The sequence below is a fragment of the Amblyomma americanum genome, chromosome 1 (assembly GCF_052857255.1).
Source record: "Amblyomma americanum isolate KBUSLIRL-KWMA chromosome 1, ASM5285725v1, whole genome shotgun sequence".
Classification (NCBI taxonomy): domain Eukaryota; kingdom Metazoa; phylum Arthropoda; class Arachnida; order Ixodida; family Ixodidae; genus Amblyomma; species Amblyomma americanum.
Window position 1 is genome coordinate 263,759,433 of NC_135497.1, and position 27,897 is coordinate 263,787,329.

At 46.0% G+C, this 27,897-nt stretch overlaps 1 protein-coding gene across 1 annotated transcript; it reads left to right on the forward strand.

Annotated features, from left to right (window-relative positions):
• The first annotated feature begins 1,881 nt into the window (after window positions 1-1,881).
• LOC144117177 (uncharacterized) lies at window positions 1,882-27,841 on the forward strand. Its single transcript, XM_077651227.1, has 5 exons — window positions 1,882-2,173; window positions 2,933-3,026; window positions 3,561-3,636; window positions 27,257-27,373; window positions 27,824-27,841. The coding sequence occupies exons 1-5, from the start codon at window positions 2,158-2,160 to the stop codon at window positions 27,839-27,841; spliced, it is 321 nt and encodes a 106-aa protein (XP_077507353.1). The 5' UTR covers window positions 1,882-2,157.
• Window positions 27,842-27,897: the final 56 nt, after the last annotated feature.

Sequence of the window (27,897 nt, forward strand, 5' to 3'; positions counted from 1 at the left end):
TCACTCGGAAGGCTGGAAAATCGAGAAGCGAGCGACTGGCACTGCGACTGAGCGATACTTTATGCCCACGCTTGCACTACTGGTGAACAACCTTTAACGCACATATGCTTGGAGTTCAGTTTCCTGTGTCGACTGTGCCAGTTGCGATCCTGTCTCGACTGCGCCAGTTGAATTTCCGCCTTCAGGTGGCGATGTGAGGAAACTACTTGAAGATGAAATCGGGGTTTCTTGATCACCCGGTGGTTCTACTCGCAAACATTCAGATTACTCAAGGAAAGGAGAAGGTTAACTATTTATTTACAACATAGGTAAAAAAAACGAGAAGAAACAAAGCAAGGAGAAAACTATTTACATGACTAAATCGTGGATCAGACGAATTCAGCCCCCGCTCAACCCAGAGCGCTTGGTTTTAAACCCTCTGTCTCCGCCCTTAGAGGGGACAGCAACCAATAAGATAACCAACGACCCATCTCGCCAATCAGTGGTTAGGGAAAGGAAAATAAGGTCCGCCCACTGATGAGAGATTGGGGAAAAAGGTCTGATTAAAACATTTGGGAAGGAGGTTTCAAATAACTACACAAACAACACAAATGCGACTTCCGTTCCCACGCCACCCACGGCACCACAGACGCTAGAAACATGTGCCGACGAGGTGATGACTCAGGTTGTTGACAGCAACAAAGAGAACACAGTCGTTAAGGGAAGTAGACAGTCGTTACAGGAATAGTGGGCTTACAAATGCGACTTCCGTTCCCACGCCACCCACGGCACCACAGACGCTAGAAACATGTGCCGACGAGGCGATGACTCAGGTTGTTGACAGCAACAAAGAGAAGACAGTCGTTAAGGGAAGTAGACAGTCGTTACAGGAATAGTGGGCTTCCGGTCACTCGGCTAATACCTCGTGCGCCCCCGAAGCCTCGTCAACCCCTTAACAACCACATGTCGTCAGCTGTACTTGGTTCGCGTTTTTCCCGGCGGGTCATCCCCGTGACGGCGCGGCGTAAACGAGGACCCCCGCCGCACGAAGGGGAGGCAGGGACTGGACGGGCCCCTTTGTTAGGGACTTTCGGCCCCGCTGGAGCGGCGTTCCTTTGCGAACACAAGATCAACGAGTTCGCGGAAAGGTCAGCGAACTCCACACTTGGGTTATCGGCTGCTTTGCGGCGAGTCTTGGTTAAGATCGTCCGCGACGCCATCGTCACCGTCCGTGACGCACAGGCTGAGAACTTCATTTCCAGTACGTGCCGAAACAACTCGTATTTTTCGTAACGATACGAGCTCGAAAACACGCCTGCTTCGATGCGCTAGTGCGCTCTTGCTTGTTAAACTACACGCGATCAGGATGCGGCGAGTGCTAGCCACTGTTGCATATTAGCTAAAGTGAGACGCAAGTATCGACGTAGTTTCGTAACGCAGTTGATATCAAAGCACTCCGCTTCTACTGGTCACCGATTAAGCTGTTAAGTTTCATGATCTCCGATGAGCGTGCCAGTGTCGCGCAAATTAATGCATCGCAGCTACTCTCCATAGTGCCAATTGCGTTCAACTTATCCACGATATTCGCCAACTTGAGATACGGCGCTTTTCTTCGCTCTCTTGGTCGCAACTTAGTGATTTTATCTGGCATCAAACGAAATTGCATTCTGTCAGCACCGTCGTCTGCTCCGTCGTCTGCTAGGGCATCCGGGTCGCTTCAGGGGATCACAGGATCGCAGCTTCTACAAACGACATGCCAGAAAAAGTAACTGAAAGCGCTTTAGTATTCTTAAATAATCTAAAAATAATTTAAAATAAATGCAGTGTCTTTGTTGTGAAGATAATATAAGTATTCATGGTTTAAAAAACAAATTTTTTTGTCGGTTGCAATTTTTCACCGACACGAAAGCGCAGCCGTCGGCGCCATTGCAGCGCAACCGACACGTCGTGTTTTGAATTATTTGCCTCTTTGAGGCATTGCTTGAGTACTTGTACGGCGGACACGTGTGAAGAACTCATTCAATAGGAAGGTGAGCAGGAGTGTGTTTTGGAAGCCAACGACCAGGATTTCGGCCTGTCAACATTGGCGAGTTTCAACGGGTAAGCCATGAAGAGTGCTGCGACGTCTTTTCATCTGTTAGGGGAACGAAGACTCCTGCGCGGTTTTACTAAGCCTGGATGAATCGCATGGCTGGTGAGTCCCACTCTGCGTTTCTTTGCTAATGATCTGTATTCACACGCGCTATTTGTATGCGGCTATATAGGGATGTGAGTGGAGGCAGTCCGCCTGTGGTTGCCGCAGCTATAATGCGGCGCCAAAAAAGCAGGGCCTATATCCTGCATGACAAGTGTTGTTCTCATTGTCTTTATGTGCATTTATTACTCGCGTGCCGTGGTAAATAAAAATGGCACCAGATATCACAACAGAGATACGCTTTCGCTTGCTAGCGCTTCGACACTCGGTGCAAAAGCATGGATTTGCACTGCGTAGAAGACGATGAGCGAGAAGTGCCGCGCGGCGGAGCGCTCGCGCTAGGCCAGCTGCGATCAGACAACGCACTATTTTGCTCAGGGTTAGTACTCATCGGATTAGTGCTTGTGCCTTAATATGCGTCATACTAAATTTTGAGACAGTAATCGCATGCGAAAGGCTAATTCATATTCATCGCCTTGTCATTTGTAAACTTGTCTGTGCTTCCCCAGTGGAACAGGATTTGAAGCAGTGTTATGTCAAAGTTAGATCAATCTTGCGTCTCCTGAGCTGTAAACGTTGATGCTTCCTCTCCTGAGCACTGCGAGCTGTCGGATATGCAACTGCACAATTATTTAGGATTTCTACCTTTTTTCTATATCCCTCGCTTTTGTGGCCCGTATTCAAGTCGTTCGCCATTGTCGATGGTTTTTTTGTTACTGATTTTCGCTTTGTTATTTATTCTTGGTTGCGTGCCATCAGCTGTGGTGCCGGCGATTCTCCGAGCTCGGAACTCTTCCCAGGCACGGGATCCTACCTACAGACCTCCCTTCGCCGCACTCACGAGTGTTCTTTGGTATTTTTTTGTTTCTCTTGCCTTTACTTGCATTGCCAGTCGACAAATTTGAGCAGCTTTTAATTGTATGCAGATTTGCTAAATGCGCTAGCAATTTTTCTATGATGCCAAGCTGTGCTGTGAGATATCAAGCTTCTTGCTAGTGAAGGCATGCTTTTTTCCATTCTCTCTTCTCATTTAACCAAGGCAGACTGGTTGCAACTTTCAATTTAATACCTAGACATTGGTGCATGGCACCATGATAGGAATTAATGAAAACCTGCACATCCTATAATCAAATTGGTGTGCGGTATTTCAGCCAGCTCATCTTTCAGTGTGGTTATAACAGTCGTTGTGACTCTTCTCAAAGAATGTATATGGGTGCATTACATAAAATCTGTTCATTTGTTTTGTCATGGGCTAGCTCATTGGTTTTTTATTTACATATATTACGTCTAAGTTTAGTTTTTAAAGCAGTAGACGATTTCCTCTCTTTTCATTCATGACATGGCTACAGCCACTGACAGCTGTTGCTCTGGATGTATTTATTTGCAGTTGCCAGCGGCCAGCATCTATTGGGCCATGCGTGCTTCCTGCCTTCGGCTGTGTCATCCCTCCTGATCCGTTCATGGTAATTCTTTTTCAGTGATGCATATCTTAGCTGCCTGTTTAGAAAAATATTTTCAATATAGGCTTGCAGCTAGGTTTAGAAATGCATGAAACTCTACATGCACTTCACAGCAGTACCTCCGCTTATAATTACCGGAACTGTAGACTTGTACAAAATATAGTCGCTGATGTAGCTCTTGACGCAGCTGCTGTTAACATAAACGTGCTTTGACATTGCACACCTGTTGCCTGGTATGCATATGTGTCCTCGAAAAGGACCTATATGTTCATTTATCCCTTTAAAAACATTGTGCTCTACAATGATGGTTTACCAGTATTTCTGACAAAGAGTCCAAATTGTCAGTCAGTAATGTAACATTGCACGATGACACCAATCCTTGTATGGTATAGCATCCTTGCGATGCACTGGGCAAGCTGCTGTCAGCACAGATTTATTGCTGGTTTATTGCCATAGCATATGGTTATACTGCACAGTTTGTACCTCTACCTTCTTAAAGCTGTATACTTCAAAAATTTAAAATTAGTTGAAGGAAAATTCAAGGAATTGTAACAGTAACTGTCTCACATTTTGGTGGACACTTGAACCGTGATTAAGGGAGGGATATAGAAGGGAAGTAATGAAGAGCTGATGCCCATGTTAGATGCCCATCTTTAGTTAAACATACCTCGCAATTAACACATTTGGTGCAAAACAAACATGGGACTTGCATGCTCACAAGCACCCTCATGTCAGTAAAACAAAGTGCCAATGTTGCCATACTGTAGAGCTTTGCTCCTAAAAGCGCAGCTGACTGCTGCTCAAAGTTGAGAGCAAAAATATGTCTACTTTTCCTCATGTGCAGTCTGCGGTGCTGGTGCCATTTGCAATGGTGATTGACATTGAGTTGCATGATGCTCAGTCTGTTCCTGGAGTTAGTGATTTTGTCTGTCGTGTGAATGTGCTGTTAAAATTAGTGCAGAACAATGGTTCTCTAGTTCATTTTAGGTAACTGTCTCCTGTGCCACATGCTACCACCCTTTTTCCTCAAATTTCCTAATCTCATTTAGCCACCTGATTGCCACCCATTCATGCATTCACCTACTCTTGGAATCCTCCCAGTGTTTTAGTGTGGTATTGCTTATATCTTCTCTGCATTACACATGCACTGCACTTCCTCTTTTTTTTGATTTAGTCATGATATCTCTGTTCCTGTTTCTTGCATAAGCATAAGAGGCGACTCAAGTGCACCATCTGGGCTTGTGATGCAATGTGTAGGGTGCTTCGTTTTTGGGTAAAACCTGGTTTCTTCCTACTGTTGCACCAAAAAAGATTCTTAAAGATCAGGTTCAACCCAATTTCTGTGCAAATGTGCCTGTAAGAAAGTGTGGTTTGAAGGTGCACATACGCGAAGAACTGCTGGAGTGTAGTGGATGTCACATAATTCTTCTGACAGATTTTTTAAACAATTCTGGTTATTTTATTTCTCTTTTAATGTTTATTGTTTATCGGTTGCTTATAATTTTTGGATAAACTGAAAACTACATGTACTAACTGGTATTTCATTCCAATAATTATACCCATTATTATGAAGCTGTGTTGGAAGGTAGGTGTGCATTTAGTATGCGTGCTTTGAATTTCAGTGATTGTTTCTGCAATGCAAAATGGATGACAGGTCTCTGCTGTGCGAGTTTTTTGCAATGGAGTGAAAGTAGCTGGAGAAGCATTTCCTACTGTGTCACCCAGCCAAAAGTTCTCCCACAGACCACTGAGCTTCTGAATACCTATGGCTTAAAGCTCGAAGCTCTAGTTGCACTTTCCGAGGTTTTCTGCATTAACGAGTGCAAGCCCAAGGGCTCAGAGCTAACAAGCATTTGAAACCATAGAGCTATACACAGTTGTGCTGGGGCCGTGCAGCAAGTCAGTGTGAATTAGGTCGCGATAAACATGGTTTACTGTAGAAAGCTAGTGTGAAAAAATAGTTGCGCTCACAGAAACCGCTGTTTCTTTCTTAGTCGGTCATTGAAACAAAGCAATGCATGTAAAATTTTATATCTCACTGATCCCTCAAATTTTTTCCAGCTAAAGACCAAGACTAGCATGGAAGTTGTACAAGCCACCAAGTTGCGTGTGATTTTTGCCAGGGACCTGGAGCAGGCTAGGAAATTAGTGGATGGCCAGTGGTATTCACTCAGTAAGGCAAGCTTTTTCTGTAAGTACAGTTTTTGGCATGGCATTGCTTAGGAACGCATGCACTAATCTGACTACTCTATGCCCGCCCATGCTTCAAGAATAATGAAGTACATGAAAAAAATTGATTGCCAAAAAAAAAATTGCCGCTTCTGTTATGTTTTTTCAGGAAAGTATTTGCCATTTAAAGGGCTGTGAAAACCTTAAAAATTATATGCTTGTGGCTTTTTTTTCAAATTTCTTCCACATCTATGTTGGCCTGACCTTGTAGCTTGTCTGCATGAGATTGGCTGCTACCTACAGTTTGCTTTTTTGTTGCTCCTTTATTGCCTGTCACAATCTTTACTTTGCGTGGCAGTGTCATGCAGTTTGGGAAGTAATCTGATCTTATTTCTGCATTGGCCTGTAGTGCAAGCTTTTGCATGTGGGGCAGGTTTATGGTGTCCTTTTGTTTGCTGTAACTGCAGTTTGGCCATGAGGGTTAGAGGCTTAGTCCTTTTTTTATTTTGATGCAGTGTCATATACTTCATGCATAAATTAATGAAGTAAGCACTATTTTTTGTAATAAATGAACATTCATTATAGCTGTGGCCATTATAAGTGCACTTGACTCTAAAATGGCTTTCTTTTGGCATTCAGTATTACATCTTAAAACGAGCCAGAAGACACAAAACAGGAGAAGAGATGAGCACAAGATGAGGCTAGTCTAACAACTGAAATTTTATTGAAGTAAAGTGGCAAAAGAAGACCTGCAAAGAGATTCAAGCACGCAAGACCCAAAAGCAGTGAGAGAGCAAAAAATAACCGAAAGGCACTTATGTACTAGTAAACCATCTAAAAAACTAATTCCTTACAGTTAAGGTTTACCGACGGTTTAGCCAGGCACTTGTTTTTAGCCTTACTGATGTAGTAAGCCTCAACTATATCAGGACAGATTTATCACTTCCCTAAACCACTGATGTGCTGCAGAAATCAGGCGTGCAAAGAGAAAGGTCGTCCTCCGATTGCATTCACGAGATTGAACGTGCAGTGTCAGGTAAAAATTCGCCTTCCTCTCTATACAGTGAAAGTGCTCTCAGCCAGGCGCACATTCAGATATCTGCTTGTCTGCCCATAGTAGTTTCAGCTACGAGGCAGTCGAATGCAAAAAACCGGTTTACTTTTGCAAGTGGTGAACATTTTTTATCTGCCACTGTGCATAGCGGACGATTACCCGTAGTTGTATCAAGCCTAGTTTGAATGGAGAAGCAAAGGGCTCCTACCTTACTTTTAGCGGTCAAGACAACAGCAACATCATACTTTGGTGCAACTTTCTTGGGATGGTGCGAAATGGCGTGGAGGTAAGGTATAGAGCCCGTCTTTTTGTGCTGCTCAACTACGTCAGCATCATGTGAACGGTGTTCCGTTCCCTCGAGAGAGTAAAAACACACTCTGACAGGTGCGCAAGATGGGCAAGTGGGAACCCAGGTGCCGTTGGCTTGGAAACCTGCTCCGAGAATGTATTCTAAACACTGTGATGGCTTGACTTCCATAAAGCAGTCGTGATGCATGTGATTGCCAACCTGTCCTTCACCAGCCTCGAGTGGTTCAACTCGTAGCTAAGAGGCTTCCTGATCTTGGGCTTTGGCGCCAACATATGTGGTCGTCCGCAAAGCGAAGGTCTAAGTCAAGAAGCTACAAACGGTTATGCTTAGTGAAATTCAGACCTAAAAGATAGGCTTTGACCACATGCCTAAAGATTTCTAAAACGTCTTGTGCCAACTTATCTGAGCCCTCCTTGTGCAAAAAAATTAGGTAGCTATCAACATAACGAAATGCTACTATGCCGAGGCCGTCCAAACAGGGCTTTGATGCGGTATCGACTCTGGACAGAAGAATGTCGCGGAGGAACAGTGCAACCTGGGACACTCTGCATATGCCTGATTTATGATGTAAATACCGCCTTGCCAACTCACAAAAGTGGAGTTCTGTGGAGTTCTAGTTTCTTGTGGACAGCAACCTGGGCAGGTGCTCTGCAGTGAGCATCGACATGGAGGGCCTGCACTATTCATTGTCACATGATAGACCTCTGAGGTATGTGCAAACTGCATCAGGGTGAACAATGAACATGCTTTTACAGATGATTGCGTGATTTCGGTTGCTGGCTTCTTGGGGCTGTTGTCCTTTTACTGCAAATCCGCATTTGTCAGTTGGCAGGGTGGTATTTACACGCAGGTCGTACCTTTGCTCAGCAACATTTTTTTGTCTAAAGTCAATAAGGCATTAGAGCTCTGTTTGGAAGACCTTGGCATAATAGCATTTCGTTATGTTCATGACTGTAATTTTTCTGCACATAGAAGGCTCAGACAAGTTTTCACAAGATGTTTTAGGAGTCTTTAAGGCATGCGGTCAAGGTCTGTCTTTTACATCAGAATTGTCTAAGCAGAACCGTTAGCAGTTTCTTGATGCAGACTTGCACTTTGCGGACGAATATGTTTGTCGGGGCTACAGCTAAAGATCGGGGAAGGCTCTTTTTAGCTACGAGTCGGACCACTCGTTGTTGGGGAAGGATGGTGAAGAGGTGTATTTGTCGCTGGTTAAGGTCAGTAAAGATGGAAACACTTGATGGGTGTGCAATCGTGTGCATGACATCAGCTTTAGATAAGTCATGCCATCACTGCTGAGGATGCATTCTTGTAGCAGGTTTCCAAGCAGCTGGGTTCCCACTTGCCCATCTCAACAACCTGTCATAGTATGTTTTCACTCGCTCAAGGGTAAGGAGCACATACTCCGATGATGCTGATACACCTTACCTCCACAGTATTTCACAGTCTCAAGAAAGTCGCGGGAAAGCGTAATGCTGCTGTTGTCTTAACAGCGAAGTGCAAGACAGGAGGCCTTTGCGCCGCCATTAAAAAGGCTTGATAAAACTGGGTACTTGTCCACAATGGACAGTGTCACAAAAAAAGGTTCACCACTTGCACAAGTAATGGAGTTTATTGCGTTCCACTGCCTTATGGCTGCAACTAATATGGGCAGACAGGCAGATATTTGAATTTGCACTTGACTGAGCACTTTCACTCTATAGGGGGAAGGCAAATTCTAATCTGGCACTGTATGCTCAATCTTGTGAATGCAAATCTGAGGATGACATGTCTCTTTGCACGCCTAATTTCCACGACACATCAGTGGTTTATGGAAGGGATAAATCTGTCGGTAGATAGTTGAGGCTTACTACATCGGTAAGGCTAAGGACACGTGTGGCTAAGCCATCGGAAAACCTTCACCGTAAGGAATTTGCTTTTTTAGATGATTCATTAGTATGCCAGTGACCTTTGATTGCACTTCGCCCTTTCACTGCTTTGGGTTATTGTGTCCTTGTATCTCTTCGCGGGTCTCCTTTTGCGGCTTTCCTTCAATGATGCCGCCGCAGTGGCTCAGTGGTTATGGCGCTCGGCTGCTGTCCCAAAAGACGCAGGTTCGATCCTGGCCGCACCAGTCAAATTTCAATGGAGGCAAAATTTTAGAGGCCCGTGTACTGTGCGTTGTCAGTGCACGCTAATGAACCCCAGGTGGTCGAAATTTCTGGAGCCCTCCACTACGGCGTCCCTCATAGCCCGAGTCGCTTTGGGACGTTAAACCCTCACAAATCAAATAATCAAAATCTTCAATTAAATTTTTGTTAGTCCCGCCTCTTGAGCTCATGTCTTCTTGTGTGTTCTGGCTGGTCTTAAGGTGAGTCAGTACCAACTCGGCCAGTCATAAGCCTTGTTCAGTATTACAACATTTTGAATAAAGTGAGAAGTTTACTAGGCTATGTTGCCGGGGATCGTGTCCGCAGCAGTTGTGGGCAACTCAGAAGAGATAGCGTCATATGATTGGTTGTGTAATTGGCAGAGGATGATGTGAGGATGCTGCTCGAAAAGAAAATTTCATAATCGGATAATTATTTACAGCCAAAAATGTCCAAAAAGTGGCTGGGCCAGAGAAAAAGTGCCGCGAAATTTGAAAACGCTGAAAGTAGGTGGAGCTACAGCGTAGTGCCAAGTTTGAAAAACTGGAAGTATGGACAAAGCCGAAGCTTGGCGCCAAGTTTGAAAACTCGAAATGAGCAATCACGTGACCAGTGATAAGTGTCCTATACTTAACCAGGAGATAGGAAAAAGAATGATAAATTAGAGGCAATTAGGTAATTATTGAGAAGCGAAAGGCAATGAACGCGTGATTAGACTGGGCGGGTATTCAGTGAGTGGGCAGGAACGATCCGTGGAGGGAAATTTGAAAACTTGAAATCGTTGCTGGGATGAAATTAGGGTAAAATAAGAGTTAATTGATAACCAATCAAGTCAACGAGAAAACAACCATGGCGCCAAATTTGAAAGGCGACCAGTGTCAAGGAAGCATCAACGCTTTCACATTTTTTTTGCACAGGTAGCAGGGGTGATCTCTATTTTTTGTTTTTTTCAGCGAAGACAAAAACCATTTTTCTTGGCTCATGGGCGATGTATCTAGGAACCTGCGGCTAGGACAACGCTGGACAGCATGCATCAGCAAGCTCGAAAAAAAAGCACGAAACAGTAAATAAATATTGATCATTTTCATTTCAATTCTAGTGGTTTTGTGCACGAATTACTCTGGAATGCACCAAGCTTGTGTTAATTGACAGGCGACCATTAACAAGCTGTGCATTTTTGTGCATAGCCTACTCCAGAACAGAAATCCTGTGTTAATTGACAGGTGACAGTAACGACTGTTACACAGTGTACGAGCACTACACAAGACATACTACAGAAGACAAGGCAAACTACAGAAGACAAGACAGACTACAGAAGACAAGACAGACTACAGAAGACAAGACAGACTACAGAAGACAAGACAGACTACAAAGAGAGGACAAACTACAGAAGACAGACTATAAAAGACAAGACAGACTACAGAAGACAGGACTACATAAGACAAGGCAGACTACAGAAGACAAGACAGACTACACAAGACATGCCCAAAATACGACAAGCCTACAGACTACAGAAATTTTCTGTCTTAGAATCCTGTAGTGCGTTTTGACTGGGCAGTTTCTTCATTCTGGGTTTTCTTTATACATCCATCCGTGTAACGAAGCTATTGCTTCTAGACAGTCTGGGGATTTCTCTCGCGCATACACTTTCCTTGCGCGATGAGCAAAGTACGAGCTATTGGCTTCTCCGGTTCGGAACGCACTTGATAGTGTCTCGGGGTGTAATTCTTGTACACGTGTGACGACCGACGTGAACCACAGCCTAACGCACACAGTGCACGACATTCCGAACCCGTCCTGCATGAGGTGCTTCGCAAGGTAGGCGTCGGCCCCGGCAGTAGGCGATTGTTCTTGCACAACACGTAGCCTAAATGCACGCATATATTCGAGCCTCGTCTCTTTTCCTCGGCTGTTTCGCGGTGCCATCGCCAGACGGCCTCACGCATCTGTTGAAGGCGCATCGTCATTCGCTCCGTATTGGCGGCGGTCGGCGGTTGCACGCTGACGTCTTCTATCGTTTAGCTCCTGTTCTGTGGGTGTTGTTGTTGTTGTGTGGGTGCTGATCGCTTGCGAGGCCCCATCTCGTCTTTTTCATTCTTTTGACTGTGAAGTGGTATCTCGGCGCAGATCAACCTAGGGGCAGGCAACTTGAGTATAATCGAGATGGCAGACAGGAACACCCCCTAAGGTCGGTGCTTTTGCCACTACTGTTCAACATCGCGATGATGGGACAGCCAGTAGGACTGTACAAGATATGCGGGCTCAAGCATGCCATTTATGCGAATGATATTACCACCAGGATAAGGGGCAACCACTTTCAGGTGCTCCAGGAGCGCCTGAAGATGGCGACCGAAATGGTAGAAACATACGTGAGGGAGTGTGGACTCAGATGGACAACAAACTAATCAGTGCTACTGACCTTCTGGAAAAGAGTGCGGGACTTTACGCAGGCACTACTAAACATAGAGATCGAAGGGAAGTCATCAAGGAAGTGCAAGGCACTAATATTTTGGGACTAACGATACACAGGAAAAACAACGGGGCAGCTATCAGGAAACTTGCTGAGATCACGGATCATGTCACGCGTATGATCGGCAGAGTCACAAACAGAAGGAGAGGAGTGGAGGATAAGGACTCAATCAAGCTGGTCCAGGCTTTCGTCGTCAGGATATTCTATGCGGCTCGCTTCTGAGAGTTAAAGAAATCGGACAACGAAAAACTAGACGTCATCAATAGGAAAGCGTCATTGGACGCCATCATTAGGAGTGCGTCCACGGACAGGCTACTACGGCTAGGATTCCACAGCTCTACAGACGAGCTCATCGAAGCCCATTAAATCACACAACTCATGAGGCTATCATGTAGCAGAATAGACAGGAGCGTACTTTAACGCATGGGAATCAACCCGCTACCAACCAGGCGGGACAAAGTCAGCCTGCCGAAATAGGCACAAGAAGGCATCGAGGAAGCGCCTATACCAAGGAATATGTACCTAGCTGCACATCACAAATGCCGACGCCAGGCCCGAGCAAAAGCAGTTCGCAAGGCTTGGGAAAGCAAAAACGGCACAAGATACGCGGCGGGACCCCTAAAGGGGGTCGTGACCATTGGAGACAAAAATCTCAAGCGGAAGGTAATGAAGTGCACATCACTCAGCTGCATAGATGTAACAGCAGAAGGGGAGGCAGCTATAGTGCTGGATGCGGAGACAGGGAGCATGGCCAGTTTTGTCACAGATTCGCAACAGGCGTGCAGAAACGAAACGAGAAGAAAACTAGGATAGCTGCCAGGATCCTCTGAAGCCACGGAGACCCTGAAAGCTCACGCAAGATCATATGGATTCCATATCACGAAGCCGACCCAAGGAATGAGGGCACACACGCCATAGCCTGAGCACCTTTACCCTAAACCCCTCATGATGGGTCGACAGGCCCAAAAGCATCGGTAGCGTGCAACAACACATTTCATTAGAGATTGTGCAGGAAGTACCCGATTCCAGGGATCTGGACTAATTAAGAAAGTCAGAATCAGGCGACCACAGTCGAACTCATTCATTAAAACAAAAAGACAATCTAATGTACCCAGACGAATTTAGTGCGCAGTGCGCCTTCTGCGACGAGGAGGCGGACCTGCAGCATGTGATGCGGGCCTGCAAGAAAAGAAGAGCATTAGGGAGAGTTGAAAGCCCAAGCAAGGAGCGGTGGGAGGAACAGCTGTCCAGCTTGCAGCCTAAGGTCCAGCAGCAAGTGGCCGAAAGGGCCCACAGGGCAGAAGCCACCAATGGGCTCCTGAAATGAGGCGCCCACCGAGAGAAATCCTACCTTGTATGAAATAAATACATGTTAATCATCATCATCGTCTCAAGTACTTCGCCAAGCTACCACTGGCCGCTCGCTTGGTGTCCGCGCTCATTAGAGACGGTTGCATTGCGAAATGTGTTTCAGGTAGCTACAGAGTGCTTCGCATTAAAATCTCTTGTACAAAACTTCGGGAAAGTTCGGGAAACGCATAGAAATTTCTTTCTTCTAACTTCTCTAGTTTCACAGTTTTCATATATTGTTGTGTGTTTTATGTGGTTTCATGTTGTGTTCTACTCTCTTCTTTTTTAACGACAGACATTGGCGAGTTTTGCCACTTATTAGCTATGTTTCCTATGCGATGTTAGTACTTTTTGTTACCCCGCGTTACCCCGCGTTTTAAAATTCAGAAATATCCTACAAAACAAAAGTTATTTTCTAGCCCTCATGGCGAAGCTGCGCGCTGCAGTGCTCAGCGCTTAGAGAGAATCCAGTACTGGCAGTACCGCGGACACATGTTGTTCTGCGAACATTTTCAATGGGCTATCCGTGGCTGCCGCCGCTTGCAGCCCGTTTTTCTTGACGACCTCCCTGACTTGCATTGCAACCTCCTTCTCCCGGCACCCCGCGAGGAAACGCGTGCGTGTTTACCTCTTGCCCTTTTCCCCTCCTTCCTGGCACACGAGGGGCCCTTCACATTACTATCCCTTCAATCCTCCCCCCCTCCCCCCTCTCAACGCGGCGCCTCGTCACAGAGAGGTTAATGCCCGCGCCGCATACCGCCTTTACCGCATCGTCCGAATGAACGAAATTCTTTTCTCTTGACATTGCGAGCTTCTTGAGGCTTCTGTGTTCTGTCCACCCTCTGCCCGTTTCTCACGGCTTGCCGCGACCCACTGTAACCTCTAGTTCGGTTGACTGCCGGAGCATACAGCCCTTCGAACCCGGTTTTTCCCTTCTGCAGTTGATTTTTTTAATAGGTATCGCCAACCATTTGGGGACATCTGGTTGATACGTGAGTACGTTTCTTGTATATTTATTTTAATTTTTGTAGGTATTGCTTCGCACGTACATTAACTCGAGACCAGCAGTCTGCAGAATAGTTAGCTCTCGCAACACTTTCAGCAACTTTTAAAATTGACTTCTTGAGCCACAATAAAACTTTTTATGGCATAGCATTCTCAGTAATGTAGCATATCAGAACAAAGCTAAGATGTGCTGACAGGTTGGTTAACAAATATAGCATAATTAACTTTTTCCCTATTACTGCTAGGCTCCTTAATTATTTAGAGGCGGTAAACTCACCTTCAGCGATATTCAAATCAGTTTTTAAAGTTTCAAAACGTGCTTACCCTCGGCGCTTCGGCCAACAAATTTTGGTTGTTTTTTTGTTATTTTGGCTGGAGAAGTTGCTTTGCCTATGAGCTGCTCGAAAGCGCACGTAATTTGGCGCCATGTAGACAAATATATTTGGGCCAGAGCGCCCAGGGTAACCGCGTTTTCGAAATTCAATATATGATATGTAAGCTACTTACGGTGGGCAACACGCCTCTCAGTAATTAGGAAGCTTAACAGTAGTAGTTAAAAGCTTACTTATCAATATTAATTAAGCGGCCTACCAATTAGCTGCTTTCAACATTGATTTAATGCATGACACCACTGTCAAATTTATGCCGAAAAAGCGCTCTTATAACTCATAAAGCCTACTTATTGCATAAAGTCAGATGAAACACCCTCTGTAGGTGAATTTTTTATGCCTATATTTTATCGCTTACTGCTCATGATTTTATTCAATTGCAGAAACCGATTGTTCTTTGCGCACATGTGGACGTTACATATCATTCAAGAAATTCTTCCTCGGGTGTGGCATTTCATTTAGATGGAATACAGCTGTCATGGGCCGCTTCACTTTTGCTCCTTTTCCTATTCACATCTTGAATGACAGCAAACCATTGGGTCCTTGTGCACCGGCGGACGTTGCATATAATTTTCGAGCTGTACATGTTCAGCGAAGTTCTCTCGAAGCAGAGAGTTTGTGCAATAGTCGTACGGATGAAGTAGACTTTTGAAAGGAAACGAAAGTTTGAAAAATATTGACACAACAAATAATTTATTTTCAGCCGAACATTCAGAGACCAACGCGGTCCCTTCTGAAGGGTGACTGAAATGCGAGCCAGTAGCAGCAAGGTAAGGACTTCGCTTTCATTCTGTAATACATGGCGAAGTAATCCCTCTCTAAGTGACGGCGGCTACGTTCACGTCGCGCCTTCGAGCGTGCTCGCGGCGACGCAGCTTCCGGTTTTCGTCGGGCGGCCGCCGCGACCGAGGAGGGCACCATTCCTTCGGCTGGTTTGTTCAGTCCCTGCCTCCCCGAGAGAGGGAATGGGTGGACTACAGCCCGCTGCCGTCCGTTTTTTTTTTTTTACTGTTCCCCCTTTGTATTTTTTTCTCTTATCTTCCTTTCTTTGGGGCATCAAATCTGTTTTCCCTTATGTCCTTTTTTTTCGCGTCTAGTGTCCAGACACCAGCACAATCTGGCAAGGGGGTATTTTTTGGCCCCTTCATTCCTTTCTGACGCTTCCCCTCTGCCTCCAAACCCCGGATGCTTCGCTGGTCCATTAGGTGGCGGTAGAAAGCGGCTGCACGTTGAAACACGCTTTAGACACGCAGATGTTTTCGCAAAAAATGAGAAGGATCGCCCTGGTTCTTCAAGCTTGTTCCTTTTCCATTTTGTACTGTAAGACTTAACATACATCACCAACTAGCCGAGCACTTCTATTCTATTTTTGTGATCAAAATTGTCATTCAGAATTATTTGCTTCTTGTTTTCAGCGCCGGCAGCTCCTCCAGCTAGGGGTCCACAAGCTGCCAGTGGTTGCGGTTAGTGTAGGGAAGGCTTTTATGGGCCTTCCCCGACAAGCTCAAGTTCCGCAAGAAAGCCTTTATTTTGACAAGGCTCTGCAGAGGGGCCACAGGTGATATTTTTATTTCCGATCCTTACTGCATGCACTAGCTATCCTAGCTACTATTGTCTAAAATGCATTTTTCCAAATAACGTTTTCTTTTGCTGTTTTTATGTGCAGATGCCATCACCAAAAAGGAGCAAGACAGCTGTGTAGGTTGTCCCCGCATACACTGGCAGGCAGCCGTACGCAGCTCTTCACTGAGGTAGGCGGCCGCAAAAAGCTCATGGCTGAGGTGCTAGCTGCCTGGGATTGCACCTGGGCCTGCCCTGATTGCAGCCGCTCCCTCGAACCCGGGCCCTGCTACAGCAGCGGAGTCTTTGACGAGGCGGTCGAGCCCTGATGAGACCCTACAGGGCTAATTATTCGCTTCCACGCAGCCTCCATTGCCCGCTAGACCTGCGGCTCTTTGTTATGTTTTTAATAAATGTTCAAACATTACACTTCATTGCCGGTTTGCTCATTTTCAGTGAATTTAACAATAGAATGTGGCATTTGCGAACTCGCTGCATAGACGATGGTTGTCAAAATGAAACATTCGTCATAGATGAATTTTACAATGCGAAGCACAGAATGCTCGGTAAGCAGTGTCGGGAAACTAATAATGGGACTGCAAGTCAGTGTACCCGGATGCAATGCGGTGAACGACCAGTGGGTGTACATGGGTGGGACGCATTCACTAGCCAGTGAGTGGCTTGATGCCTTCGGCGAAAACAAGTGCATTAGCTTGGGTGGGATAGAGTGGGTAGCCAGCGAGTGTCACTGGACGCCTGTGATAAACAGCGGATAAGCTTGGGCCGGAAATACTGGATAGCCGCTGGGTTGGGCCGGCTGCCTATGATATATACGCCAATAAGGAATCTTGGATGACTAATATCGAATAGCCAAGGAATGCCATTCAAGTCAATCAAGAACTTTGTATGCCATTACTGGCTTCTGATTGGAAAGCCAGTGGCGTGCACTGGCTCTAACATTGGGTCGGGTAGCGCCCCAGTCTGATGCCATTATAGCCCTTTATTGGAGCCAATTTTACCCGGTATTCGACCAGTTCAGGGCCATTACCGGCGTGCTGCTTGGGTTCACACCGCATAGAATTTCGCCTTCATCGAAATACGACCGCCGCGGCCGGATCGAACCCGCGTCTCTTGGGTTAGCAGCCGAACTCCATAACCACTGAGCCATTGTGGCGGCCATATCTAAAAAAAATTTTCAAAAATACGGTTGCAGCATTACTTTATTTTATATTATTCTCCGCCGACGATCTAAGCAACATTACACAGATTCCAACGCCCAAAGCTTCAAGTAGGACTCCAAAGGTCAGTATGTATTCACCACGACCCACTTTAACGAGGGCGACATGCCCCCTTCCCGCAGCCTCATGTAGCAGCACGCGTTGCTGCTATTATCACGTCATTGCTCCTTAAGGATCACCCGTGCTGGGAGAGGGCGCCGAAAGTTGTGTCCGATTCGGCGGCTGCCACGCAGAGCACGAAGACAGGATTAGAGTTCAAGAAGGGAAGTAATGCGAAGGCTTTGTTCAACCCGGCACCACTGCTAGAGAATTTTCTTAATGTCGCCTGGAAAAAATTTTTTGGACCACGCATGTGGCTTTACATGCTGAAAAAAAGCAGCGCATGAAAAAGGATGAGACGACAAACACACCGCGCTTGTGTCAGTGCTTCTCATCCTCATTTTTCGCACTCTCACCCTGTCCACTAAATCACCATCAACCAACTGGTCCCCAGTTTCTCTACTGGGTGTCTTCGAAATTTTATTGAAAAACAGCTTAGCGATGCAGCCGGACAATTATGAACACGATGAGGCACGAGTGCTAAACAAAATATATCCAATGACCGAGTGAGATTCAACTGCGGTACCAAGATTTAAGGAACAAAAACGTTTACCCGCTTTCTTTATTCATATTGTTTTATCGCTAGGACATGTTACAATGCGAAACGAACGTTAAAGGCGAAAATTCGAGAAAATGTCAAAGGACTAATCAAGCAGGCCTCGCCGAAGGGTGCAATTCCGTTCCAAGCACTAATTTCTGTGAACGTAATTTACATGTCCTTGCATTTCTGAATGAAACGGCGTTTTGTTCCCAAAGCCGACTTGCACCGGGGCGTGCCATCAACGGACTCCGCCACTAAACGCGCTGTGTGCGTAAGGTGCAGAAATCAGCCGGCATGGGCAGCGAGTCCTCCTCGATGATGTCGCAAAGGATGGCCAGAGATTCCTCGGCGTACAGCATGCCCCACACGTTAGGACCGCGAACAAACTCGGTCACCGTTAGCTCGAGAAACCGGAGCTTGAGGAAGAAAGGCCACACCACGGAACGGAGGCCAGCTGGCTCTCCGCCAACCTTCCCTCTCTCGAGACACTGCCTGCGGCCGCAGGCGTGGACGGCTTGCAGCACCTACATCTCGGGTGCATTGTGCACGTTGTCGAGAATGTAGTTCACGGTGTAGTGCAAGCAGGATTCGAACGTCTTCGACGCGAGAACGAAGAGACCATTGTTGTGGAGGACGGCCTTGCCGCACCCGTCCACGCCGTCTTCGCCCATCGTCAGGATGTAGTCCAGAAACGGACATACGTCATCGGGCTCCATATAGCGCTCCACGTATGCGACGCACCTGGCTGCCAATTCAGGCACCATGTATTTGACTGCAGGGCTGCGGGTGCAGGTCGCCTGGTGAACGCTTTCCACCTCGAACTGTCCACTGTAGATATACCTGCGTCGCAGAGCAGGTGAGCATAATAGGGCCCGTTGTCGTCATTACAAAGGCAAAAGTGTATCAAAATCGTCCCACTTTATTCTTATTTGAATGAGAAGCGGGAAATGCTTCCTGTAGTCTAATGAGATAAAACACAAAGGCAAAGCTCTGGTTGTGGGCATTAATGGTTTCTGGGTGGCAGGGTACCGTAATAAGCACGCTATGGATTTAGCGTTCTTACAAGCAGGCCGTTCGCCCAAACGTCGTTCTCTTGATTAATTATCATCGCCAAGGAAAAAGACCTTTCCAATAAGTAATCCTTTAACCAAGCTATGAATGCGACATTTGCTGGTTGGAACCTGCATGGACTAGGACACGGCAAAAATCTAGGGCTGTTAATGGCAGTGTAATGGAGAACTTCATCACGTGACCTTACACCATTTAATAGAGAGGCCTGCGGGCGATCACAGCAGGGTCGTTAGAGAGAATAACCAAGCAGGCAGCGAGCTTAAGTCTCATAGAATCAGTACGGTAACTGTGGATGACTCCAGCGTGTGGGCCGTAGGCCAAGCAGGCTTGCAGGACTCAGGGTTCAGAGCCGTACTTCGCCTTGTTTGGCGCCTAACACACCGCACTGAGCCCTGATACTCTTCTCTTTCTGGGTATTTGCTATGTTTGGTTTCTTAGCTGACATTTCAAGTTTTGTTTTAGTGATAAAGTGTTAACTTATCGCAATCCCTTCTTTACTTGCATGTTAATTCAATGACCCCTCTACAAATGTCGTTAGAATAGACTGCAATAGAATCAAGCTTATATTTCTGCATGTAATACGAATTACAGGCCGTCAAGTGCTTTTGAGCAAAATACATAAATGAAGCGTGAGCGAGGGTAGGTTACCGTAGAAGCCCTTCAACGCCGTCCGGATGCAGGTCCGAGCGATCTTCTCTGGCGAAGTGCCCAAAAAACATGGCCCTGAAGACGTCGTTCTGAAGGGCCACCCGATCAAAACGCACGACAGAATTTTTTGTCGCGCATCTGTCGCGCGACACAATTTTGTGTCGCAAGACAAGCTGTCTTGTCGTGCCTTCTGTCGTGCGACAAGCTTCGTGTCGTGGGTTCTTTCGCGCGACAAAGTTGTTTGTAGTAGGTTCTGCCGCACGACAGACATCTTTCCTGCATTTTGTCGTGTGAAGAAGGTCCCTGTCGCAGCATTTGTCGCGCGACAGGTTTCTGTCGCAGGTACTGTCGCGCGACAGAGGGAGTCGTGCCGCGCGACAGAGATTGCGCGCCTCAGCAAAGTTGCCTGTCGTGGGTTCAGTAGCGCGACAGACTTCTATCGCGCCTCTTTTCACGCGACAAAAGTACCTGTCGTGCGGCCTGTCGCGCGACAGATACCTGTCGTGGGATGAGTCGCGCGACAGATACCTGTCGTGGATTGTGCCGCGCGATAGATGCCTATCGTGGGATGTGTCATACGACAAATTTCTGGTGAGGGTAATTGTTTTACTGCAGAATTCTAGAAATACTGTCGTGCTGTCGTGTGACAGCGATATGATCAAATTGACCAAAGATGCTTCAAAGCGCGTTCACTGTGGCGAGTCGCGAAGAGGATGCGAGGTGCTCTGGTCTGCTGGTGACGGGCACCGAGCGAAATGAAGTGCTCATTCACATTGGCGAATCGAGTTTTCAACTCGCTTCCCGCGACCTGGCTCTCTCACCGAACGAGAATTGGCTTAGAGGAGAGGCACTGCTCGAGCACTCAACTAATTCCCTTCTGTTCACACATGACAATGTGACGAAAGTAGTGCATGCTCAAGAGTATAATGCTGCTTTGAAAGCCCAAAGAGCTGTAATGCACAAGCGACGAAGCCAGCGGTGCCTGCGTATCCGCACGCGCTTGCGGTGGCGGCATGTAGCTGCAGCCACGACAGCGCCTGCACACCAATCGGTGTGCGCAAGTCGAACGGCGCTACTGAAAGTCAGTGTCCTCTTGGCTTCTGTGACATGTTCAAGCCATGTAACATAATGTACCGCTACTACTACATGCGCAGAAAAGGCCAAGGACACTTCTATGCGTCGCGGAAAAGAATGTCGTTAATCGTCAATAAGAGAATATTACTCGCCATTACCATCCGGCTACACAAAGGCAGCATGTATGTATACATGCACGCAGTTCTCCGTATAAATGTTCAAAGCAACCCCGATATCATTTTTCTGCGTTTCAGTTTTAAGAGCGTCAGCTTTTACTACTTACGTTTGTCAAGGACAAATCTGTCTGCAGGGAAGGTCAAATTGGCCAAGACAGTTACCACACTATATTACAAAGCAACAGCCGGCGCGTAGAGCCTCAGTTTTCACAGATACCTTCGATCCGTTTTACATATGCCAGTATAGCGGCTATCGAAGTGGAACCCCGGGGACCCCCATTTGCATCAAATTTGGGGGCCGCCCGTTTTACGCATAACAATCGAAGTGGTGTCATTTGACTTGTCATGTTCCTGAGGATAAAATAAATATTTAGATGAAGCCCAAAATATGTGTGGGATTCGCACCGACGACCTTTTCGCACCCAAACCGTGCATTCCGGGGACTTCCAGACAGCCATATGGCCTAATCGTTTGTCGCAGAGGGTTCCGGATGCGGTCAAACAATTCGTCTTGTTGTAATGCACACGTTTATAAAATTCGTTAACTGATATACAAGGAGGAAACATACCTGATATAGCGAAGGTGGCTGTAAATCGCAATAGTAGTGCAAAATCTTTGAAGTAGATGACGCTGCTTGTATCTTAGAACGAATGTTTCCGAAACGAAACGCCCTCAGATGTTTGTATTTTGTCTTCTCGACGTTTGCTGAGCACCCCGATCTAGCACCCTGATCTAAACACTTAAAGCTCTTGTAGCTAACGCTTTTAAGTCCAACACTGATGCAGTGTTGGCGGAGAATTTTTTTAGCGGCAGTGACGTGGTGCTTATCATAAAATAGCAAAAAAAAAATACTTTACGACGTCGTTCATTGCCTTCACTGAAAATTTCATGACGGTGACACGAAAATGTCGCTAAATATAGACAGCAGCGTATGCAGCCGAAGGTGAAATGCGGCGGCCGGCGAGTTTGAACCGATTTGATTCTCGGTCGAAATGAGAATAAAGTCTTGGGACTGACGTCCACCGCGCGCTTTCAAGAGTTTCGCCTGCTTTGACACAGTCTAGCTCCGGTGCACCCGCGCTCGGTCCTCTAAACTGCTCTGGTCCCAGTGTGACTGTGTGCTATGACAATCTGAGCGAAAAGGAGGATGTCTGGGGGTTTTGATGTGCACCACGGCCATACAGTTGAGCGACATAATATAGTACGGGCGCGGCATGCCAGCCTGAATACCGGCCGCCAGCGTCAGAAAAATGCGACAGTAATGTTTGTTCAAGTCCATACTAAGCCGTCGGATGAAGTATCGTTGTTCAATATCGAGTCGTTGGTAGAAGCGATAACAGGAATACAAACAAATGTCTCCCCACGGCGCCTTTAATTGCTGCTGCTCAATCGCGGCTCTCCTGGCCTCAGCTGGCTCTGCTCCTGAAGGTGTCACGGAAACCGAGCATATCTTTGTTTTACTATGAGACGAGGTTCACAGTAAAACGATGACGAGAGCAGCACCTCAGCGCTAGGCAGTTTCGAAGTGCACTCAGCTGCTGCATCGATGTGAAACCGGCTAGGCTTAGCGACGACTAGGGCAGCCAGGGGGTAGCGCGTAGTTCATTGCCCGGCGCGCCCGCGGGCGGCGTCGTTCCCGAAAGCTCGCCTCGCTCACTCCGGCTGGCTCACTGATTGGCTCAACAGCTTGCGACCTCCACTCGGAAGGCTGGAAAATCGAGAAGCGAGCGACTGGCGCTGCGACTGAGCGATACTTTATGCCCACGTTTTCAGTACTGGTGAACAGCCTTTAACGTCCATATGCTTGGGTTATTGGCTGCGTTGCGGCGAGTCTTAGTTAAGATCGTCCGCGACGCCATCGTCACGGTCCGTGACATACCGGCTGAGAACTTCAATTCCAGTACGTGCCGAAACAGCTCGTATTTATCGTAACGATACGAACCCGAAAACACGGCTGCTTCGATGCGCTAGTGGGCTCTTGCTTGTTAAACTACACGCGATCAGGATGCGGCGAGTGCTAGCCGCTGTTGCATATTAGCTAAAGTGAGACGCAAGTATCGGCGTAGTTTCGTAACGCAGTTGATATCAAAGTAGTCCGCTTGTACTGGTCACAGATTAAGCTGTTAAGTTTCATGATCTCCGGTGAGCGTGCCAGTGTCGCGCAAATTAATGCATCGCAGCTACTCTCCATCGTGCCAATTGCGTTCAACTTATCCACGATATTCGCCAGCTTGAGATACGGCGCTTTTCTTCGCTGGTTTTGTCGCAACTTAGTGATTTTATCTGGCATCAAACGAAATTGCATTCTGTCAACACCGTCGTCTGCTCCGTCGTCTGCTAGAGCATCCGGGTTACTTCAGGGGATCACAGGATCGCAGCTTATACAAACGACATGCCAGGAAAAATAACTGAAAGCGCTTTAGTATTCTTAAATAATCTAAAAATAATTTAAAATAAATGCAGTGTCTTTGTTGTGAAGATAATATAAATATTCATGGTTTAAAAAACAAATTTTTTTGTCGGTTTCAATTTTTCACCGACACGAAAGCGCAGCCGTCGGCGCCATTGCAGCGCAACCGACGCGTCATGTTTTGTATTATTTGCCTCTTTGGGGCATTGCTTGAGTACTTGTATGGCGGACACGTGTGAAGAACTCATTCAATAGGAAAGTGAGGAGTGTGTTTTGGAAGCCAACGACCAGGATTTCGGCCTGTCAACATTGGCGAGTTTCAACGGGTAAGCCATGAAGAAAGACAGCGCTGGGACGTCTTGTCATCTGTAAATGGAACGAAGACTCCTGCGCCGTTTTACTAAGCCTGGATGAATCGCATGGCCGGTGAGTCCCGCTCTGCGTTTCTTTGCTAATGATCTGTATTCACACGCGCTATTTGTATGCGGCTATATACGAATGTGAGTGGAGGCAATCCGCCTGCGGTTGCCGCAGCTATAATGCGGCGCCAAAAAAGCAGGGCCTATATCCTGCATGACAAGTGTTGTTCTCATTGTCTTTATGTGCAATTAGTACTCGCGTGCTGTGGTAAATAAAAATGGCACCAGATATCACAACAGAGTTCGCTTGCTAGCGCTTCGACACTCGGTGAAAAAACATGGATTTGCACTGCGTAGAAGACGGTGAGCGAGAAGTGCCGCGCGGCGGAGCGCTCGCGCTAGGCCAGCTGCGATCAGACACCGCACTATTTTGCTCAGGGTTAGTACTCATCGGATTAGTGCTTGTGCCCTAATATGCGTCATACTAAATTCTGAGACAGTGATCGCATGCGAAAGGCTAGTTCAAATTCATCGCCTTGTCATTTGTAAACTTGTCTGTGCTTCCCCAGTGGAACAGGTTTTGAGGCAGTGTTATGTCAAAGTTAGATCAATCTTGCGTCTCCTGAGCTGTAAACGTTGATGCTTCCTCTCCTTCTGAGCACTGCGAGCTGTCGGAGATGCAACTGCACAATTATTTAGGATTTCTACCTTTTTGCTATATCGCTCGCTTTTGCGGCCCGCATTCAAGTCGTTCGCCATTGTCGATGCTTTTTTGTTACTTATTTTCGCTTTGTTATTTATTCTTGGTTGCTTGCCATCAGCTGTGGTGCCGGCGATTCTCTGAGCTCGGAACTGTTCCCAGGCACGGGATCCTACCCACAGACCTCCCTTCGCCGCTCTCACCAGTGTTCTTTGGTATTTTTTTTGTTTCTGTTGCCCTTACTTGCATTGCCAGTCGACAAATTTGTGCAGCTTTTAATTGTATGCAGATTTCTTAAATGCGCTAGCAATTTTTCTGTGATGCTAAGCTGTGCTGTGAGATATCAAGCTTCTTGCTAGTGAAGGCATGCTTTTTTCCATTCTCTCTTCTCATTTAACCAAGGCAGACTGGTTGCAACTTTCAATTTAATACCTAGACATTGGTGCAAGGCAGCATGATAGGAATTAATGAAAACCTGCACATCCTATATTCAAATTGGTGTGCGGTATTTCAGCCAGCTCATCTTTCAGTGTGGTTACAACAGTTATTGTGACTCTTCTCAAAGAATGTATATGGGTGCATTACATAAAATCTGTTCATTTGTTTTGTCATGGGCTAGCTCATTGTTTTTTTTACTTATGTTACGTCTAAGTTTAGTTTTTAAATCAGTAGACGATTTCCTCTCTTGTCATTCATGACATGGCTTCAGCCACTGACAGCTGTTGCTCTGGATGTATTTATTTGCAGTTGCCAGCGGCCAGCATCTATTGGACCATGCGTGCTTCCCGCCTTCGGCTGTGTCATCCCTCCTGATCCGTTCATGGTAGTTATTCTTTTTCAGTGATGCATATCTTAGCTGCCTATTTAGAAAAATACTTTCCATATAGGCTTGCAGCTAGGTTTAGAAATGCATGAAACTCTACATGCACTTCACAGCAGTACCTCAGCTTATAATTACCGGAACTGTAGACTTGTACAAAATATAGTCGCTGGTGTAGCTCTTGACGCAGCTGCTGTTAACATAAACGTGCCTTGACATTGCACACCTGTTGCCTGGTGTGCATATGTGTCCTAGAAAAGGATCTATATGTTCATTTATCCCTTTAAAAACATTGTGCTCTACAATGATGGTTTACCAGTATTTCTGATACAGAGACCAAATTGTCAGTCAGTAATGTAAAATTGCACGATGACACCAATCCTTGTATGGCTTAGCATCCTTGCAATGCACTGGGCAAGCTGCTATCAGCACAGATTTATTGCTGGTTTATTGCCATAGCATATGGTTATACTGCACAGTTTGTACCTCTACCTTCATAAAGCTGTATACTTGAAAAATTTAAAATTAGTTGAAGGAAAATTCAAGGAAATGTAACAGTAACTGTCTCACATTTTGGTGGACACTTGAACTGTGATATAAGGGAGGGATATAGAAGGGAAATAATGAAGAGCTGATGCCCATGTTAGATGCCCCTCTTTAGTTAAACATACCTCGCAATTAACACATTTGGTGCAAAACAAACCTGGGACTTGCACGCTCACAAGCACCCTCATGTCAGTAAAACAAAGTGCCAATGTTGCCGTACTTTAGAGCTTTGCTCTTAAAAGCGCAGCTGACTGCTGCTCAAAGTTGAGAGCAAAAATATGTCTACTTTTCCTCATGTGCAGTCTGCGGTGCTGGTGCCATTTCCAATGGTGATTGACATTGAGTTGCATGATGCGCAGTTCCTTCCTGGAGTTAGTGATTTTGTCTGTCGTGTGAATGTGCTGTTAAAATTAGTGCAGAACAATGGTTCTCTAGTTCATTTTAGGTAACTGTCTCCTGTGCCACTTGCTACCACCCTTTTTCCTCAAATTTCCTAATCTCATTTAGCCATCTAATTGCCACCCATTCATGCATTCACCTACTCTTGGAATCCTCCCAGTGTTTTAGTGTGGTATTGCTTATATCTTCTCTGCATTACACATGCATTGCACTTCCTCTTTTTTTGATTTATTCAAGATATCTCTGTTCCTGTTTCTTGCATAAGCATAAGAGGCGACTCAAGTGCACCATCTGGGCTTGTGATCCAATGTGTAGGGCCCTTCGTTTTGAGTAAAACCTGGTTTCTCTCTACTGTTTCACCAATAAAGATTCTTAAAGATTAGGTTCAATGCAAGTTCTGTGCAAATGTGCCTGTAAGAAAGTGTGGTTTGAAGGTGCACATGCCGAAGAACTGCTGGAGTGTAGTGGATGTCACATAATTCTGACAGATTTTTTAAGCAATTTTGGTTACTTTATTTCCCTTTTAATGTTTATTGTTTGTCGGTTGCTTATAATTTTTGGATAAACTGAAAACTACATGTACTGACTGGTATTTCATTCCAATAATTATACCCTTTATTATGAAGCTGTGTTGGAAGGTAGGTGTGCATTTAGTATGCGTGCTTTGAATTTCAGTGATTGTTTCTGCAATGCAAAATGGAGGACAGGCCTCTGCTGTGCAAGTTTTTTGCAATGGAGTGAAAGTAGCTGGAGCAGCATTTGCTACTGTGTCACCCAGCCAAAAGTTCTCCCACAGACCACTGAGGTTCTGAATACCTATGGCTTTAAGCTCGAAGCTCTGGTTGCCCTTTCCGAGGTTTTCTGCATTAATGAGTGCAAGCGCAAGGGCTCAGAGCTAATAAGCATTTAAAACCATAGAGTAGTAGTGCTGGGGCCGTGCAGCAAGTCAGTGTGAAATAGGTCTGGATAAACGTGGTTTACTGTAGAAAGCTAGTGTGAAAAACTAGTTGCGCTCACAGAAACCGCTGTTTTTTCTTAGTCGGTCATTGAAACAAAGCAATGCATGTAAAATTTGATATCTCACTGATCCCTCAATTTTTTTCCAGCTAAAGACCAAGAGTTGCATGGAAGTTGTGCAAGCCACCAAGTTGCGTGTGATTTTTGCCAGGGACCTGGAGCAGGCTGGGAAATTAGTGGATGACCAGTGGTATTCACTCAGTAAGGCAAGCTTTTTATGTAAGTACAGTTTTTGGCATGGCATTGCTTAGGAACGCATGCACTAATCTGACTACTCTATGGCCGCCCATGCTTCATGAATAATGAGGTACATGAAAAAAATGATTGCCGAATTAAAATTGCTGCTTTTGTTATGTTTTTCAGGAAAGTATTTGCCATTTAAAGGGCTGGGAAAACCATAAAAATTATGTGTTTGTAGTGGCTTTTTTTTAAATTTCTTCCACGTCTATGTTGGCCTGACCTTGTAGCTTGTCTGCATGAGATTGGCTGCTACCTACAGTTCGCTTTTTTGTTGCTCTTTTATTGCCTGTCACATTCTTTGCATGGCAGTGTCATGCAGTTTGGGAAGTGATCTGATCTGATTTCTGCATTGGCCTGAAGTGCAAGCTTTTGCATGTGGGGCAGGTTTATGGTGTCCTTTTGTTTGCTGTAACCAGTTTGGCCATGAGGGTTAGCGGTTTAGTCCTTTATTTTGATGCAGTGTCATATACTTCATGCATAAATGAATGAA

Bases quoted from the DNA above. Each gene is read 5' to 3' on its own strand.
- LOC144117177 (XM_077651227.1), top strand. The intron at 3,027-3,560 runs GTATTTTTTTGT...ATTTATTTGCAG, and splicing joins GCACTCACGAGTGTTCTTTG to TTGCCAGCGGCCAGCATCTA. The intron at 3,637-27,256 runs GTAATTCTTTTT...ATTTTTTTCCAG, and splicing joins TCCCTCCTGATCCGTTCATG to CTAAAGACCAAGAGTTGCAT.